Genomic DNA, 19,986 nt, shown 5'->3' with positions numbered 1-19,986 from the left:
AACTAAAATATAATATCTACCCAATTTAAAGATGTCACTCTAATTCGATTCTGGCGCTAATAATCTAGAGCATTCTGTTTAAGGCAAACTTAAAAATGGTACTTTGACCTTGATTTTATCCTCTAATAATGAACTTATGATTCTCAGATTAATGACATTAGAGTTATCAGAGAATACTTTGTGGATCTAAACAAATTCATTGTTTCACGGTAGGGAACATTTAAGACATTTCAGTAAGATAGTACACGGGTACCATACTGAGGTTCGCCTTACTCGATTTGATTTTTCGCACGACACGTAAGTTGCTCTTTGGAAAACTTCTGCCCAGTCTGTTAAACAAATTTCTGCCTCTACTGTTTTAATATGTCTTGAATTGGGTACTGCCAATATAATTCCATCCTTTGAACACCGTGAACAGACAACGGATGCAGATATACTGAGTGAGAATAAATAATGAAGCGAGGAATGTATAATTTGCCGAGCGAAAATAGAGACTTTGTTTTGAACTTTTCCGCATGACATATTCTAGCTGAACAGTAATGTGTGCCAAGAATAAGCGTATAAATTTTCATTGAAACAAACAAACAAACAAACACACAAGAAATAGTATTGAATGCGTGGTTCGTGTGATTATTTGGAATATTCAGCTCTTACCTTTTCTGTGCCGGCATTATAGAAGTTATGATGACGGGAAAACGTCCAATAATTAAGTATTTCAGCCAGACTTACTGTCCATACACGCAGGCACAAAAAGTCAATATAATTAAGGTTTCGCTTGTGATTTTGACTTCTGATTTGAAGAACATGTCTTAGTCTCCTTCTATTGATAGTATTGCGTCAGCAATAAGGCAGGCACAAATTTATAAAGCGGCCACTTAAGTAAGTACGACTGCAAGCAACTTCTTTTTTGACTTCAACATTTTGTGAACATGAAAATTACTTTCTCGTACGTCAAGTAAGGGCACTTGTTTTACTCCCATCAATTGGCAGGTAAAGTAGATAATCGGAGGTACTCTAAATACAGTAAGCGATAAATGCGATTTTGCATACCGATAGTACGTGTTAGAAGTTTAGTATGCATGCACTCAAAGCTTAATCAACTCTCAGCGGTACAGCATCGAACGCGTTATTCGAAGGTCGCAGGTTCGGATCCTGCCGGTGGCGAGTTACATTTTTGTAAACTTTTCTTCACATTTACATTATAATTACTTCTAGTAACGTCCCGTGTGCTTTCCCTGGTCTTATTGTCTGTTAGTTCTCAATAATACCGTGTCTAACAGAGAAAAGGAACACTTAAATATAAACTTCCCTTCAATCATAGCGAGGGCTTCGTTGCGGCAGACTTGATGCCTCGAAGTGGTATGTGAGGGATTATTGGCTGGCTGCTATCTCGTAATAAGATCACGTAATACCAATATATATATATATATATATATATATATATATATATATATATATATATATATATATATATATATATATATATATATATATATATATATATATATATATATATATATATATATATATATATATATATATATATATATAATTGGACGTATGGATGACCGCCGCTGGTACAGCATCGGACGCGTTATTCGAAGGTCGCAGGTTCTCATCTTGCCGGGGGGGTAAGTTGTCTTTTCGTTCACATTTCTTTCTTCACATTTACATTAGAATCACATTTAATAACGTCCCGTATACTTTCCCTGGGATTATTGTTTGTTGGTTCTGATTATTATTCGCCTCATTGTATAGGCGCACAAAATCACATTTATCGGTTACCGCCTTTTTACTGTATGACCTCTTGCAGTTGAACATGAAGACGTGTATCTTGATGTCTATATAGCATACAAAATGCTCGTGTGCAGGGGCTGTAAAGTATTGCAGACAAAATCAGTCAGAAGCCTCATAATGGCAGTGGTTATCACGTAAAATAGATTTTTTTGTGATAAGCTCAGCTGGCCATGATACGTGCTTGCATTGTGCACGTGATACACGTTACACAATCGCTCCCAGCATATTCAAACTCGGTTTTTTTTTTGGACCAGCCAAAACGTTTATTGTGTTTAGCGTAACAATGTGCTCCCTTGATGTGTGTTAACAGAAGTTGTGAATCAAAAGTGTTGCCGTGAGAACAGAAAAAAAAAACAAGTTTAAACGGGTCTAAACTATGCGTGAGGCTAACATCTGCTTCAGAATCAATTCGCTTCCAATTAAAACAAAGAGTAACAAACAAATACGACTTGATAAAAAAAACGACAAAACAAGAAATGCATATAATAATGAAGAAAGCTGAAGCAAGTAATCGTAAATCGGGAAGCTGTGAGAACAGTCAAGTTTGCTGTAGCGTCTTCAAGAATTTCAAGAAATTTTCAATAAGAGAAAATATCAGCTGCCTTATAATACTGCCATCGAGTAGCACTGCAGTATATACAACAAACAGTAGTCGCAAAAGGCTAATAATACCTCAGTAAAACTAAAGAAAGAAAAACTAATATGTTCCCAAAACAAACAACTTCAAAGAGACGCATTTGTGCTGCACCCATTTAGCACTTAAATACTTTCACCTAATGCAAATGGTCAGCTTATTAACAATCGTGTGACAAGTGACCTAAAGAGAACACAACATATGCCGCGCCTTGTCTTGTACTAAGGTGAGTATTACAACTTACGTTCAACCCTTCTGTCAAGGCGCGACCGTAAACAAGCAGGGAAAAAAAAGTGATAATCGGGAAGTGACTCCATTCGCACTGCTTCTTAAATCAGTATGCAATATTTGCGTACCCCTTAAAAATATGGCGTTTTTTCCCCAAATTTTTCTTTGTCATGCTGTCAGGAATATTTGGAACAAATGGAACACTACGCGTTTTGGGGCGTCATTGCATTAGTAGAAGATGCGAGGCTAAAAACGTTTAAATTCACAAAATGTGGGACATTCTATGCGTATCACGTTTTGAACTTTTCTACCTACAAAGAACTTTCACGTTAAGGTTGTTTGTTATACACGCAATATAAAATAATAAGAGATACGTTTTCATGCCACAGCAGCGCTTTCTCCCAAAGAAAGTGTTAACGAACTATGTTAGTACAACTTGGCCAGATAAGACGAGCCACGGTGCATGCAGAAACGTTTGCGTTTTTTGTAGCGGTCTTCGTGCGTTGGAGACGCGACAAATTGACAGAAAATCTTAAACTTTAAATGGAATAACATCAACAATTTAAAACGTGACAACTCTTGTCTTTCGGGCAAATGAACACTAAATTTCAGGCTGGCGGATCATATCCGCGTTCAGATACATAACATGCACGGATAAGTTGAAGTATTAGTGTGACGACGTGCTCAGAGGTATAGTAGTTTCCAGGAAAACAGCATAATCTGCAAGAGCCGTGGCAGTGCTGCAGTTCATTGAATCGCATGCAACATATTAAGAATGTCCGAGGAGATGGAGGTAGACTATGCAGTCTGAAGAAGAAAGGAAGAAGCGCGTGCATCCAAGAAGCAACTGAGGAAGCATTCTCGAGCACTCAAGGGCAATTGACAGTCCTAACTATGATGAAAGATAACGAGTCTCCAAGCGATTGCTTCCAAGCAGCGTTATGTTCAAGAGCTGGGTCATACCTATGCGTCTATTGTAGCTGGTTAATCACTGTTCTCTGTGTTGTGCGTCGACGTCTTCTGCAATGGGTTTACAGTCCTGAGTTCACACTGTCAGCCCTATAATGCATTTTGGAGAACGATAATCTCCCGGCTGCATTTCAGAAAACTACCTTCAGGGCTTGCTTCTTCAGTAAAATTTTGTCAGCAAGAAGATGCTTATAGCGGCATATTTGCACAGCGCAAGACTACGAGTAGTTACGGCGTAAATACGGAAGAAGAGATAAGGAGAGAAAAGAGCGCTGTGCAAATATGTTGATTCCCAATCACCAACTAGCCCAAGCATCTGTCTGATCAACCTATACCAGGTTATGAAATGTTTTCTGCCACTCTAAAATGGGGAATACTTGAAATGTGGCGAAGAAAACAAACTTTGTTTCCGAGTGACGAGATTTTACAGAAATGGGAACAAAAAAAAAGAGAGAGAGAAAAAAAGTCTGGTTATACTGAACTGTATACACAAACGGAGAGGTACCTTTTTAAAACAATGAATGCATCTTTCATGTTTTATCTGACGCACTGTGCTTACAAATTGTGCTTGAGTTGACACACTGCACCCTCCATGGGGAGCACAATTTCTTGCCCGCTTACGACAGAATGACGAAAGTTAAGTCATATTTAATGACTCAAAATAATAGATGAGTGAACAAATTTGAACTGAAATTGGTTGATTGGCTCAGAACGTGAGCCTTATTGTGGCATCTTTCTTTAATGACATCACAAAAGAAAAGTTATATCAAGACCTTCATATGCCGGCAGCAGGCTCCCGGAACTCTTGCACGGGCATAGCCAATCCAGTACTTGTACTTTGTCCACTGTGCGCTTCAGTGAAAAACAGCCCTAGCGACAGATCACAAGCTTGGGTTTCCTTTCCTGCTTGTAGAAGAAAGGAACCCCGCCGGAGTGCCAGCGTAGCAAGCGTCGCTTTCTCTCACACAACGTTCCACTTACACTTGTCGAGACACGTATCGCGGATTTGTCGCAAAGCGCAAACTCAAACAACGTTCGGAGTTCCGACGCATCACTCACAAAAACTCTTCCTCGGGCACAGTTCTAAATAGCAACACAGGCTGATGTGAGTGTTTCTTGCAAATTCTTAGGCGTCCAATGTGTCCATTTTGTTCGTGCTTCAAGTATTTCACTAAGAAAAATCGCAGTTCAGGAGGTGCAGTCTCAATGATGAGGTAAACCCAAGTGGTCGCCGCTATGGTTTCCGCCCCAGAGTCATGTGTAGTAGTGACTCAGGCCGTTGGCTCTGTGTCCAGCGTGCGTGAGTGAGTGTCCCGACAGGTTTGGGTACAGGTTGCAGGCTCCTGTGGCACTGGACGTCCAGTAAGGACTACGCACAGCAGCGGCTGCGGCCGCGGCCGAAGGGGGTAGCCCCATTGGCGCTGGCTGGTGGGCGCCGATGTAGTTACTCCGGTAGTGGGGTAGTAACAACTCGGTCTGCAGCCGGTATGCGGCCGACGACTCCGGGGTGGGCGCCTGCTGGGCCTGCGTCAGGCCGTGGAAGTCGAACTTGTAGGCGTACCGCTTGCCGTGCACTTTGGTCATGATGTTCTTGTCGTAGTAGTAGCGAAGCGCGCGGCTCAGCTTGTCGTAGTTCATGTTGGGCTTGCTCTTCCGCTCGCCCCAGCGCCGGGCCACTTCGTCCGGGTCGATGAGCTTGAACTCGCCGTTTTGTCCCTCCCAGGTGATGCAGTTGGCGTTGCTGCTGTCCGAGAGGAGCTCCAGCAGAAACTGCCACAGCTGGATCTGTCCGCTACCTGCGTGGAGACAGATTGGGGTGAGTGGAACAATGCATATAATAGTACACCTCTTTAGCAAGTTCGCAGAATGAGAGAAAAACGGATGAAACGGAAAAGACCGGGAAGTTAACAGGAGTAGAATCAACTCGGGTGCTACTCTACAAAAGAGCATTGTTCGGCAAAGTTAACAAGGAAAGCATGCGCAAAAAAAGGGGGTGCACGGGAGGCGTCACGCGTTAGTCTTTTAAAGCTAGTCTTTACGCGGAAAACACAGTAGCACTGATAGCCTTCAGTTGAGACTATAATATAATGCATCTAGGTAAATTATACGGACGATCGACTCTGTGTACCCGATGTATAACTGAATATGCATGATGGTGTGAGTCCTGCTATGGGCTGTTGATTAGTCAATAACCCAATCAATAAGTAGGACAATGAGCGCGCTAATTTTGATAGTATATTATGCCCAACTTTGCTGCCACGAAATTCGTGCCTTCATTACTACCACCTGGTTAATAACACTGCACGGTTCACTGTGACAGCCATGCAAGCAGGGCACAGCGAAGTTTAGTTATACTCAGCTCCCCGGCTGTGCTTTATGAAAGTCTAAAAATAAATCTCTTCTTCTTTTTGTTAGGCAGACGGTCGGTGAATGATACTGCCTCTCAAGGCGACTGCCATTACACGAGCCATATGTGCTTTGCCTACACTGTGTCCACCCAACAACTCGTTACTGATCTCTGAAAATCGTATTTTATGTTCGTTTTCAAATGATGAAATAGTCAAAGTGAAATACCCACCCACAGTGGGATTAAACGCAGCATCCACATATCTGCATCAGCCTCAAATTACGATAAGTTGTGAAACAAACATGTCAAAGTTACGCATCGCATTTGAAGTCGCTGGCCACTTGAAAGCTAATCAGCGTGGTATGGATAATCATTTAGGCATAATTAGATGAGTACTTATACTCTCTGTTTAATTGTATTTTCATTTGACCTGCAATGATTCTCGAGACATATTTTTTCTACAGTGAAAGCTAGATCACAGTCATAAAGCATATGCGTTTTTTTTTTCTTTTTCACCGCAAGAATACGCGAAGAGATAATTTTCCGGCGTCGACAACGCAACGCCCGACGTCAACCATTGCATGCACTACTTCAACCATGCCTTCGACCAGAATTTCAGTTGTAGCAATACTCAGAGCACTGAAGCGAGTTAGCGTGGGTTGTAGCACATGTTTCAATTCACTCAAAGTTCAATGCTAATAGCTCAGTGTTAATAGCAGAAGAAAAATGACAAACATGGCCAAATGCTTGTAAGCGTTCACGGTCGACCGCTTTGGCAGCGCTGGACAAGATCATTGCGCAGGCGGCCTTAAAAGGTCCGCGTCTGCATAGCAGGCATAAAAGCTCGTATCTGGGCACACCTGCTTACACACACGGCGGTGCACAGGCGAAAGCGAGCGACATCAGTCGAGGGGCGCTTTCAATGGGTCGAGTGACTGCGGGGCTTCGGCGGGGAGACGGCGAGTGACGTTCTAATCGCGATAAGCACCGTGTCAACGCACGTGCTTGTGGGGCAACCGGAGCCAGGCTCAATACACACAGCCGCGAACCCGCAATATCCCCTCCCCGCAGTCGATGAAAGTAGGGCGGCTGGAAACGACGGGGAAGGGAGGCGATCAACGCCTCCACTCGTTGGTCGCGCGCATGTGGACACGGTGGCTTTATGGGGATGAAATGCACGGGAGGAAAAGAATGCGTTCAATTTTGTTTTTGTTTTAGTACGGGCGAGTGAGAACAGATAGCAGTGGCAGGTCTGACCGTGTGTTTCGGACATTGCGGTGTAATGGGGCATGTAAAATGACACTCAAAAGGCGAAATGTTGGCTCAGTTAGCTACAGGTAGCGTTTTTGTGCCGTTATGTAAGTAAGCTGAAATAAACCATTCTAGAAAATGTTGAGCTGCTTTGTTCACAGGAAATGCCGACCCAGATTAGCTTTGTAGATTGCGATAACATTTTCTTGGTGTATAATGTTCTCCGCAAGACTCTACAGTCATGTATCTCAACAGGAAAAATTGGATGGTTGGATGACGAGAGACACACACGTTTTGATGCGTCAAAAACTAAGCGAAAATGAATGCGAGTGACCAGGCGTCTTATTGTGTAGATCAATTGCTTCGGCGCTGACTTGATATCTCAGAGTTATGCGGGAAACCCCGCTCTGCGAGCTACCGCATGGAGTATGCTGTGACCACGCTTAATTTCTGGCTTACATCAAATGTCTTGCTAAGTGCTTCGAAGAGACCACGTGCGTGACACACACAGGCTGTTGTGTTGGGGACTATGTGGCAACTTCTGTGCCCCAAGTTTCAAGTTAAAAAAGATGTAGGCACATCCTTTCTATAAAATAAAACAGCAGACATGCTACGTGACGCCTTCAAAGAATTCCATCAACAGTCTCTCCCTCTTCAAACCTTGCCCATCCTGTTCGTACGAGTAGGGTAGCAAATCGGTTATACTGGACTGCTAAACTTCCCTAAAGTCACTTTTCTACCATTTGTTCTCTCTCCATCAACAGCTGTAACCAGTGGCACCTCCCAGGTTTTTTTCAATGAACGTACAAGAAATGTTTTTGTTCTTTAGAAATGAGCAAGCTAATGAATTGCTACAAATTTTAATATTACGAAGCTTACTCACCGAAAATATTTTTTTCTCTTCTTTTTCCGGCTTTTCACCTCTCGCCACACGCCTTTCCGTACACTTTAATTTCATTTCACGTTTTCATTTTCTTTGTGACACTATTCTTTGAAGACGTTTGTTGTTATGGTGACACTGTATCGTCTTCCGCTTGTTAGTCCCTCATGCATTGTTGTATTCTCTATTGTCGAAGCGTATACCATGGGGCTCTAGCGGAAAGCGTGAAACATTCATACAGGCATGCAGCATGAAAATAATACGACGTGAATACGCAGCAGCCGTACGCATGAATAAAATATTTGTGACTATCAAACGAGATATTAGTTCGTAGCAAAACCAGCGAGAACCTCAGATCGCACCTATGTCACTCTGACGATGCTGGAACTGCATGTAAATCGTTTATGAAGGCAATGAGGCGTGAATAAACTGGGGTACAAGTTCGTGTCAGCATAAATAAAAAAAATGGGGAACAACGGCGGTTGCCGGGAGGACGGCCGCCCTTGGCGCCACGGCCCCTCGAGCAGCAACAAAGCCGTGACTAACGCTCCAGATTGAGCGGCACGAAAAATCAACCGGCTGCTTGGCGGGGGATCCGTGGCGTCCATAAAAGCAAGCAACGCCAGGTTGACGTTACGAGAGCCCTGCGCAAACAGTAGCGGGGAGCAGATGAAAGACAGAGAGGGCGTTGAAAGGGAATAAAAAGCCGGAGGGGGGAAGAAAGCGGAGCGCGATATGCGGCAGGGCGGGAGTGCAGATACGCGTTGGGGGGGAGACGTATAGGACACGCTGCTGCCTCTCTTAATGGGACCACGATGATATGTAAATATGGCTGGGTGAGCGAGGCGAGGCCCAAGCGGTCACCGAGGGCGTGATGAGTGGCTTCGGGTGCGCGTGTGTTTATGGGAGTGCTAACGAAAAATAAAAAGCACATAAATAATGTTCAGGGGTGGTATAGGACAAGAGGGGTAAGTTTGACGATGTGAGGGAACACCCGGAGAAAGGGGACAGGAACGGCCCGCGCTACGGCGAACCGGAGCCTAAAGCACTTTCTCGAGAGCCTTTTAAACACAAGGCCAACTGCAACCGCTCGTGTAAAGGAAACACCGCGTTCTTCACTTCCGGGGCTCGCGCGGACTTTGATCGGCGACGTCCGCTTGCTTTGTGAGTCTCCGCGTCACAGATAACTGCCGGGCATTCTGCTTTCGGCATTCTGTTCTTCAACTAATACGAGATGCGGCACAACGAAGAAACGGGAATCCAGAAGCACCGCATTGTGACCTCGCCTCACGTGGAGCGCAGTGGCAGCCGGTATATGTGTGTGTACAACAAGCCTTTTCCGGGAACGTGTTGTGTGCGCATGTTCGGCGTTACGCTTGGGAGAAATCCGATTCACCTTGTCGCTCGAGTACGATTGAGCTCGCGGAGCAAAGCGAAGGCCAATAACGAAGCATCGGTGGCTTTTTTTTTCTCGGGAACGGTATATCGTCACGCATGGGAGATAGCCCCGGTTAAAGCGAACGGATCTGCCGACGTGACAGAGCTCGCGTCGTTGGGGACAATGTGTAAGCATTGGAGGTCAAATCGGAGCTTTGAATCTTACGTGTGGTGTGTCAGTGAACCTGGATTCTGCATTAGTCAGTACACAAAAAAGATTCTAAAAAAAAACTTTGCGGAAGGCGTTTCGCACAGCTGGAAAATATCAACTACAGAGGAAGAGAGCTTATGCATGACTGTAGTGAAGCTGAAAGAAAACTACACTTCCTTCGGGCTATAACCACAAAAAACTTTAACAATATTTTAACCTTTCATCAAATATTCAAACTTTGAACGCGTTGGAAAGGTTCTGTCATGATGCGAAATCCTTACTCAGTTTTTAAGAAACAATTATACGCTGAAAACTAAAATTTGTTGCAAGATTTGACCATTGCTTTGGCCTAGCTGATCATAGTTCTTCACGAGCACAGGGCGAATAATACCGAATAATAAGAAAGAACATGCAAATATATTGTTGACGATGTCGTTGTGGATTCTTATTTTTCGGTGTTATTCGCGCTGTCCTTTCGAAGCAATGAAATTCGTCTCTGGCGTTTGTAAAACTAACCGCTATCTCTCACTCAGTGAATAATCGGCCGTATAGGGTGACGTCACGTACCTTGTGATGAGAACCTTGCGCTTGCAGCCCGGAACATTTGAAAGGAGTCTGAAACGATAAAAAACACGCAAAAGGAGCGTTACTCTCACAGGCTCGGTTAAGTTTAATATGAAAAAAGTTCTCACTATTCTTTATACACAATCCCCCCCCCCCCCCCGGCCAGAATAAAGAACTTTGAATGGTATAAGTTCCTGACAACGCTTTCAAGAAATGGCGAAGAAACACACCGTGACAGTTTAAACTAGATGTGCGTGTAGGGGACCGGAATTGTGCCAGATCGCTTGTACTTCTGTTCTGAAAGATCCTGAATTTCAAGTAAGCACATGCATTGCATCCACTAACTTGCGTTGACACATTTACGGCAAAAAATTAGGGGACCGTAAAGCTTCGCCTTTATGAGTTGAACGTGATAGCGTCACCCTGTCCGTATTGCGTACTTCAAACACTTAGTGCATGAAATCTGTACGAGTTTGCTATGCACGCACTACGCGGCCTTAAGGGAATAGGCGCAGTAGCGTGTGTGCCTTTTGTAGTGGAGTATACACCTTTCAAACGTGCAGTCATGATGATAATGACATATTCTGACGCCCGTTGGCAATGGACGCTTGTACCAGGCATTATTGCTGCAATATTTCATGTTGCATTGTGAAGCATATGTATATGACGCGTGTGTTTAGGAAGCATTAAAGCTATACTTCCCCTGCATTTCCAAGCAGAAGTTCTTTTCACTGTTTTCACAAGCAAAGGCCACGTGGCCATGTGGTATAGAACATGCGCTTGCCACGCAAACGATCTGAGTTCTATCCGCACTTGGACCACGAAAACCCTGGTTCGGTGCCCACTCTGCTGCGTGATCTTTTAAAATAATTTTTTTTTTGCATCGCTTCGATCTTCGGGTCACGCATAAGGTGATGATTTTTTCGCTCACAACCAACGACGCCAAAGCCGGAACTCCTTGGAAACGAGCTCTTTAACGCTATCGCATTAAAACGGAAATGTTTTCCCTCACGGTGACATTAAGGGTGTTGGCGCAGAAAAACGAAAGCTTTCTTGGAGGAGAGAACAGAATACCGATGCCATAAATAGTAAGGTTAATCACAGGGTTAAGCTGGTTATATTTTTATGCTATTAAAAACTTAGTAAAAATCTCTAGCTGACGTCATTCAGCCAGTCAAACTAGAATATCAAACGCATTTTTTTTGGTTTTCGGAATTGTTTTCAACTGGCGGGATGTTGTCTGTCGTTATAACGGCCGCAGTGGTTGAGCCGATGCACAGGCGGCTACCAATCACCGAGGCCTTGAGACACACGAGCGTTCACACGCATTCTATTTTAGTGGGACTGATACTGGCTGTCAGTGCTTGCATGCATTTCTTTGATTCGGCCTTTATGCATATACCTGGCAGCAAATCTCTCGAACAAAAAATTGAAGAAAAGGCAAAAGTTGGCTTTGTGAGTGGCAAGTATTGACTGCACGTGGCTATATGTGGCTATCATATCATGATCACTTATTTAAAAATGACAGGCGTACAAGCTGAAGTAAACACAGATGGACAGACATAGACCAACACGTAGATTAACGCATGGGTATTAGACAAACATTTAGATCAACACAAGGGCCGACAAACAAACAAACGCATTGAACAACCAACAAACAGACTGACAGGCTAACCAGACAAAGGGACGGACATACCGTCAAACACACAATCTAAAAGACAGAATAGACGCATAAACTAGCAGAAAAGCGTAGCCATTGTGCAGAGAGATACAAGGAGAGAAATTGATTCTAGTAAAGCGAAGAAAAAACCGTACCAGGTGTCGAAGACCTCTGGGGGGACTGGGCGTCAGCTTTGCTCGAGCCTGTAAGCGATTGGGCGCTGAAACCTGCAAAGTGCGACAGGACGCCCAAATGAGAAAAGAAAGAAAAAGTACAGCAAAATGTCGATATCAAAGCACGAACAACGAATGACGAAAGCCTATGGAACACACTGAAGCCATAGGGGCGGTTCACAGGATTCCTTCGTGGTTTTCGATTGCTCTGGGCGTACCGCACGTGTGGTCTGCCTAGGATTAAAAAAAAAATAACTACATGGCTGAGAACACCCAGAAAGTGTGAATAATTTTACGAGCGGTAACCTCTAATTACATGGCTATTGTGAAACCAGAATCGTAGGGCATTTTACGCCTAGTCACATTGAGTGAGACTCCTTAGTCAGACTACACAAATCACATCCTTTGCATCTGCCCTCAATATTCGGCCCAGACACCTTTGATAGACTGCCTGATCATCCAGGCCTTTTGTATGGGGGAGGAACTTTTCGGCTCGTGCAGATGTGTGGATCACGCTAAATGAACAACAACAACAACAACAACAACAACAACAACAACAACAACAACAACAACAACAACAACAACAACAACAACAACAACAACAACAACAACAACAACAACAACAACAACAACAACAACAACAACAACAACAACAATAACAATAATAATAATAATAATAATAATAATAATAATAATAATAATAATAATAATAATAATAATAATAATAATAATAATAATAATAATATCTAAGGTATTGTGTCTGAAAACTAAGATACGATAACACGAGATGCCATAGTAGAGGGCTCCAAAAATTTCAACCATCTGCTGTTCTTGAATGGGCACTGACATCGCATGGTCCACGGCTCTCAAACATTTCACTCCCATCGAAATGCCACCACCCCTGCCGGAATCGAACCCGCTACCTTTGGATCAGCAGCCAAGCACAGTATATAACCACTGCTCCACCGCAGCGGACTAAACGCCCTTTAAGTTTTCTGTTGAACTTTCTAAGACGAACTGGCTTGTTAGTTTTTAGAAGACGCGCTTTGCTCGCATACATCCTCGCATACATCTACGCATACATCTACGCATACATCTACGCATACATCTACGCATACATCCACGCATACCCATGTACTATCGTATGGTCACCTGCACCTACCACTCTATCCTATTCAACCGTATACCTAGATGAAAAGTAGAAGGCTAGACGTTCTCCCAAACTTGGCCTATTCTTCACTGTCTTCATTAAATGTTGCCACGTTCCTTTTTCCCAAGTTTTGTAATCACCCCGTTACACTACGTATTCTCAGTGCGAACCGCGCCTGCAGTCTTTGAGAAGCTTTGGGAATGCCCCGCCGCGGTGGTCTAGTGGCTAAGGTACTCGGCTGCTGACCCGCACGTCGCGGGTTCGAATCCCGGCTGCAGCGGCTGCATTTCCGATGGAGGCGGAAATGTTGTAGGCCCGTGTGCTCAGATTTGGGTGCACGTTAAAGAACCCCAGGTGGTCGAAATTACCGGAGCCCTCCACTACGGCGTCTCTCATAATCATACGGTGGTTTTGGGACGTTAAACCTCACATATCTATCGAAGCTTCGGGAATGTAGCAGATCATTTCGATAAGATCACACCCATTCCGTGAACTATACAGATTATTCTGGAATCGCCGGTAGCGATAACGCTATAGAACATTCGATGGCAAGTGTATATATATGCCGACGCACCTCGCCGCTTGTCAGTTGATCGACGGCCGACGCTCTGTTCACCGCTATCAGTGCCAGCGTGTATCGCTTTAATAGGGAGTTTTAGAATACCGTTTGCAAGCGTTGCGGGCGTAGCGGGCGCCATATGAGTTTTAGAATAGCGTTTGCCCTGCCGCGATCCGCAACGCACGATTGCAGCGACACCGTAGCCTCGAAACCAGCGCTTGCGAGCCACATGCGGGCCGCTATTACCGCACGCAATTTCGGATTTTTTTGCGTGCGGTCCGCGAACGCGAACGCCGATTCGCGTTACGACGCATGCGCAGTGGCAGCGACCGCACCGCAAGAGATCGTGCTGCGCTATTCTAAAACTCCCTATTCTTACTTTTCATTTGTTGGCCGCAAGTTCGGCCCGAATGAAGAGTTTTATCTGATCATCAAGCTTGACGTGAACCTTGATCAGCAAGGTTCACGTCACGAGCTCGTGACAATATCTCCTTTTTTTATATAAGTAAAATTACATCTGCAACGGTTATACAAGTAGGAAAATGCAAGCCGGGAGCAATGTATAACACAGGCGAGTTTCTGTGCACTGCACAGTTTAGAGAATCCTGAAGAATTTGTGCATAGAGCATGGAGCAAAAAATAAATAAAAAAGGATTGCGTGTCGTGTATGGAAAAAACAAACAAAAACATTGTATGCGGTTTGTACGCGAATTAATACGATAGTAAGCACCATAAATGCAAGCTATACGCAGAGTAATTCATTTTCGCAATGAAGTGAATATTCAGCATTACGCATTTCTATTTTAATTTGAAAGTAATGCAATTTTTATGTTTTTTGCTCACACTTATTCCGGTATAAAGAACGTGTGAGTGGCAACTTTTCAAATGCAAAATGCAAGACAAGGGGTGTATCACATATTGTGATGATATTTCTGCGAGTTGCTTTTTCTTCTTTTTTTTTGTTGCGTTCACTTCATTGGACTTATTGGAATTGCTGCACATAGCGTTCAAGCTTGCGATTTCGTATTGTGCAGTCGTGAGTTGTGTCTCGAACTCTGATCTACTGGCGGAGCAAAAGAGTACCTTTGAAATAAGCTTAACGCGACAGCGTCAAACAGCTCGTCGCGCTCAAATTGCGATGTCGGCCTTGGTGTCGGCGTCGTTGATTGGAAACAAAAAAAATCATCATTGTCGGTGACCGAAAGACCGAGAAAGAAGCAAATAAAATGAAAAACAACAACTTCAACTCGAGTCGGGCCCACAGCCAAGGACGGTCCTATAGTAGCCGGCATTCCTCACCCTCTCCACGAACTTCGGATACAGAGGGTTGTTTTAACGACATTAAAGAATAAAAAAGTATGTGTTCTTCACGATTTTCAACAAGTGCCGAACCCCCCCCCCCCCCTACCCCTGAAAAAAAAAATTCTGGCTACGGGCCTGCCTCGAGTCCAACCCAGGCTGTCCGCGTAACAAACAGGTGTTCTATACCACAAAGCGATACTATTGCTTGAAACCGCTGTAGAAAAACCACTACATGATTATACGTGTATGGAACTGTCGCCCCGACACAGCTGAATTGGCACCCAAATGAAGAAGACGACAACGTTGTTGTTGTGGGTTGGACTCTCGAGTTTCTCCCGTTGGCCTGCATGACTGTGCGCTCTTTAAGCCGTTAGCAAGACCAGCTCTCGGTGAATAAATCTTCCCCGTAACAATATGTATGTACGTCATGCATTCTGAGGAGCCTGCGTGATGCACGTAACACAGCGTGGCAGAAGCGAAGAATCGCACCCGACGTAAAAATAAGCGAATTGTGCAAATAATATTCTGCTGAAAGTTTTTTTTTTTAAGTTGTAATCCCAGAGCTTGAACAGCAGCACCATTTTTGATGAGTGTCTAGTTTCAAGCCACTAGTAGCAGCAGCCTACGAATTCAGAGTGTGTTTGATGGTAGCCAGTTGAACATGGTTGCTATAAATGTGACAAAGAGGTGGCTACGTTTAACTAACTATAGTGAACACTTTCCTGTATTTTCCGACCAATCTTCCGAACGCATGTAATACTGTGTGGCAGAAGCGTGGAATCGTCCCCGACGTCAAAACAAGGGAATTGCGCAACCAATGAATGTTTTAAGGGCCCACCCGTGCTCAGACATAATTTATCGGCACTATCAACCACAGAATCAACAGCGCGTACAGCTGCGCAGGTGGGCCTGGCACCTTACGGACGCATAAGGGGGCACTTCTAAACAGTATGCTTGCAACTATGAAACAATAGAGCACGTTCTTCATAACAGTCTCGCTACAGCGTGCTCTTACTGCCGCTAGCTGCTGCGTTAGACCGCTTTGATGACAGACCATTGTCGCAATATAGTCAGTGCTCCAACTCCTGCAGGATCTGTTTTCGCACAGAAAATCGTTCAAAGCCTTATAGAACTTTTTGCGGAGTAGTGGCCTATTGAATAGGATATATAGCGCACCCACTCTTGTATTTTTCTTGCGCGTCTACTTTTCTCTTCACTTTGCGTCTCATCTTTCTTCCCCCTCCCCTTAGTGCAGGATAGCAAACCGGATGCTACTATTCTGGTTGACCTCCCTGCCTTTCTCTCAATTTATCCTCTCTCCATCTCCCTCTCTAGTGTAGTTGAATATGGCTAACATTACGAGCACAGACGTTGGTTTCCTTGCCGTCCCGGTGTAGGTACCTATATACCGAGAAGCGAGAAAACGTCAGGTCGGCGATTGAAGAGACGATGCAATCGGGGCCAGATATCGCCTACTGCTGCTCCGAATTTTGCAATTCGTGAAGTGTGCTTCTTTTCAACGCAGGTTGTAGCGGGATAGCCAGTGCATCCAGTAGGCAGGTGCCAGCGTTAATCTCACTTACATTTATAATTTTAAAAAAGAAGGAAAAAAGAGATCATATTTGGGAGAGTCCGTGCCATCCAGATGCATTGGTCTTGCGACCGTTTCTCATTGGGAACACCTGGAGAGCACTCTCAGTGAGAAACCTGATTCCGTGCTTCTCTCTTCCCTTCTTCTGTCTCACTTTTTCTCCCTTTATCCTTTCCCACAAGGCAGGGTATAGCCAACCAGACGTGCGTATGATCAACCTCTATACCTTTTCTTGCATCTCTCTCTTCTCATAGAGACTTGTGGTATGTAGTATACGCACATGGTTGGTGAAAGGTAACAGAGTGGCAGGAATCCAACGGACAAATTTAGAGTGCCAACATTATCGATGTTAACCTATTAACGCGATAGCGTTAAAGGGCTCGTTTCACAGAAATTCCGGCGTCGGTGTCGGCGTTTTTGGAATTGGGGGAAAAAGTCATCATGTTTGTGGGACAGAAAATGCGAGAAAGGGGCAAATAAAACAAATAATAAAAAATCGGGTAGGAGTGGAGACCAAACCCGGGTCGTTTGCGTGGTAAGCGGGTGTTGTACCACACAGTCGCACCTCTTCTTTTTTTACGGTATTCATTACAATGCATATTTGGAATTATAACATTGACGTAACAACACTTTGCTTGTGAATACAGGGAAAATAACTTCATCTGTTTGGAAATGCAGTGAAAGTAACTTTCATGCTTCACCAACACACGCGTCCTGTATACATACTTCACAATACAACATGGAATATTGCCGTAATAATGCGTTGTCTATTGTCATCCAGCATCAGAACATGGGATTATCATGATGACTTCATTGTTTAAAAGCCAGTCACGCACTACAAAAGGCACACAGGTTAAGCACCCTTAAGGCCACGTAGTGGGTGCATGAAAAGATTTCATACACTAAGTGTTTGAACAGAATACTGCTATCGCATTCAACTCTTACAAATGCGAAGTTTAAGGGTCCCTCAATTTTTACCTAATTTGAAATGACAAAATGTTATACACCAGTATTATTTTATAATATTAATCATACGTTTCTCTCAACACAGGTAGTAGACCTACTAGAGAATGTTTTTTTTTTTCTATTTCCTACCGAGTCTATACTCGTATCGCGACGTGTATTTGTGTGTGTGTGTGTGTGTGTGTGTGTGTGTGTGTGTGTGTGTGTGTGTGTGTGTGTGTGTGTGTGTGTGTGTGTGTGTGTGTGTGTGTGTGTGTGTGTGTGTGTGTGTGTGTGTGTGTGTGTGTGTTGGGTGGGTGGGTGTCGGTGAATCGGGAGTTATGGTGCTCGGATGCTAATCCCATGGTGAGGGGTTCGATCCCAGACACGGCGGTCACCTTTCGGTTGAGGTGAAATGTTAGAGGCCCGTGTACCGTGCGATCTTTGTGAATGTTAAACAACCTGGATGCATATCAACTTCACCAGAGTGCGTATGTGTGTAGCTTTTATCCCGTTGTAGCTTCAACCTAATATGGCTTCTTTTACAAAGCTATATAGCCTAAACGTGGTCAAGGAAGCAATTCCCAGCAGGCCTCTACTGCTGGGCTGTACAAATGGTAAATATTGTTGATCCGTTGTTGTAGTAGTAGTGGACGTTAAAAAAAAAAACAACAGGTAGTCGAAATTTCCGCAGCCCTCTACTACGGCGCCTCCCATGAATGTTTATCGTGGTTTTGGTACGTAAAACACCACGTATAAAAATTACAGTGTCTTTGCATGGCTATATCAAAAACGACTATGGCTAAACCTCACTCCAATGCTTTGACCACCACCAGTATATGCCGTATTTGGCGGACTATCAGTGGCAGTCTGGTATAACTTCCGTCTTTGTCCCCAAAGTGAGTGAGTTAAACAACTTCATTAGGTCCACAATAGGCGTGAGTTAACTCAACGTCACCTGGCCAGGCCCACTCGGGGACGGGCAGGTTGTCAGGTCAAACCTGACCGTCCCCGCTGTCAATACCTTTTCGCTCTTAGTTTGGAACTCTGGGTAAACTGCTGTGCGCTAATACAGACAAGCGACAACAGCCACCTTTTCGGGGAACGTATAGGCACTCTGGACTGTGAAATATAGATGTTTGCTTAAAAATAAGGTTATTTAAAAAAAGCGGCCGATCTGCGGCATTCCCTCTTTTTCACCTTTAGATTGCAGTTCTCCAAAGAATTACAAAATAATTTTGTTCGCAAGCGAAATTACAATCGCACTGTGTTCACGAATGTTGCATGCGTAAGTGGCCCCTTCTATGCAGCCAGCACTAGGTAAGGTCAAAGTGCTCAAAGATGTACAACAAGGGTCAATCCACCTAAAGGACGTGCCGCATCTATAGCTATCAATCACGCTATAAGACGGAGGCTGTAGCGAACGGGCAACATGATGAGATCTATGACGTCGAAAGAGAAACACGAAAGCGAAAAGTAAAAAAAAGAAATCCGGTACCTCAAATATGGCGCCACGGGGATCATCGCAGCTTGAACACGTACATACATACGCCTGGCAAACTATGAGAAAGGAGACCCACAATTATCCCAGCGGCGTCAGTGATGAGACGGCGCCGTCGCGACTTACTCTGCGCCGCCACGGGTAATTTATTACGACGGTGCTCTCTTTTCCAAACCTACATTGGCCCGAGCTTCAAATAAAGCGTTTTTCTTTTTCTTTTTTTCAAGCAAAAGGTAACTGCACCCTGCGCATAACGATCGCCGGTATTCGCCCGTCCACTTCATTTATGCCCGCCTACTGCCGTACACGTCTCGCCGCTGGTTGGAGACAGACGCCACTCCCGCAGGCGCCACAAATCTCGTCTCCATCTCAACATTGAACACGTTGGTCTGGTTCGCTCCATGGGCTTTTTGGGGTCATCTTTACGAACGTTATACCACGGCGCGATAGTTTTCGCGCAGATGATTGGACCTTAAGAAGGACTGACAGTTGGGCAAGCTGGTATGGATGCTTTATGAAGAAAACTGTGCGGAGAAAGAAATAAGGAGAGAAAGAAAGAAAAAGAAAGACAGAAACTGTGTACGCGTGGTAAGAATCTTTTCATGTCTTTCCTCTCGTGCATTTTTTTCTTTTTTCTTCCTAATGATTGAATTTATGTGCCTGTACGCAGAGGTAGCCACGAGGCGACGTCACCAGACAACGTCTGGAAACGTGAAAGAGAAAATAAAAGAGGTTCCTTCTGTGTTACAGTGGTGACAGCGCTATATATAGGCTATACTGACCCGACGGTCGCAGGCTGGATCTCGACCACAGCACTCTAATTTCCATGCAGGCTAAATGCTAGGAACTC

General features: G+C 44.2%; 1 protein-coding gene across 3 annotated transcripts in view; it reads right to left on the bottom strand.

Moving 5' to 3' along the window:
* Nucleotides 1–4,321: 4,321 nt before the first annotated feature.
* Nucleotides 4,322–19,986, bottom strand: part of LOC119171570 (uncharacterized) — an 85,757-nt gene continuing 70,092 nt past the window's right edge. For all 3 annotated transcript variants that reach the window (XM_075892374.1, XM_075892376.1, XM_075892375.1), the window contains 3 exons: nucleotides 12,074–12,145; nucleotides 10,262–10,309; nucleotides 4,322–5,424 (listed from right to left, as the gene is read on the bottom strand). In XM_075892374.1, coding sequence (XP_075748489.1) covers nucleotides 4,883–5,424; nucleotides 10,262–10,309; nucleotides 12,074–12,145 — 662 coding nt within the window. In that variant the 3' untranslated portion in view covers nucleotides 4,322–4,882. The remainder of the gene's footprint in view (nucleotides 5,425–10,261; nucleotides 10,310–12,073; nucleotides 12,146–19,986) is intronic.

This window comes from Rhipicephalus microplus, chromosome 4 (assembly GCF_043290135.1).
Source record: "Rhipicephalus microplus isolate Deutch F79 chromosome 4, USDA_Rmic, whole genome shotgun sequence".
Lineage (NCBI taxonomy): Eukaryota > Metazoa > Arthropoda > Arachnida > Ixodida > Ixodidae > Rhipicephalus > Rhipicephalus microplus.
Note: the sequence above shows the minus strand (reverse complement) of the source record. Positions and strands in the feature narration are given on the sequence as shown.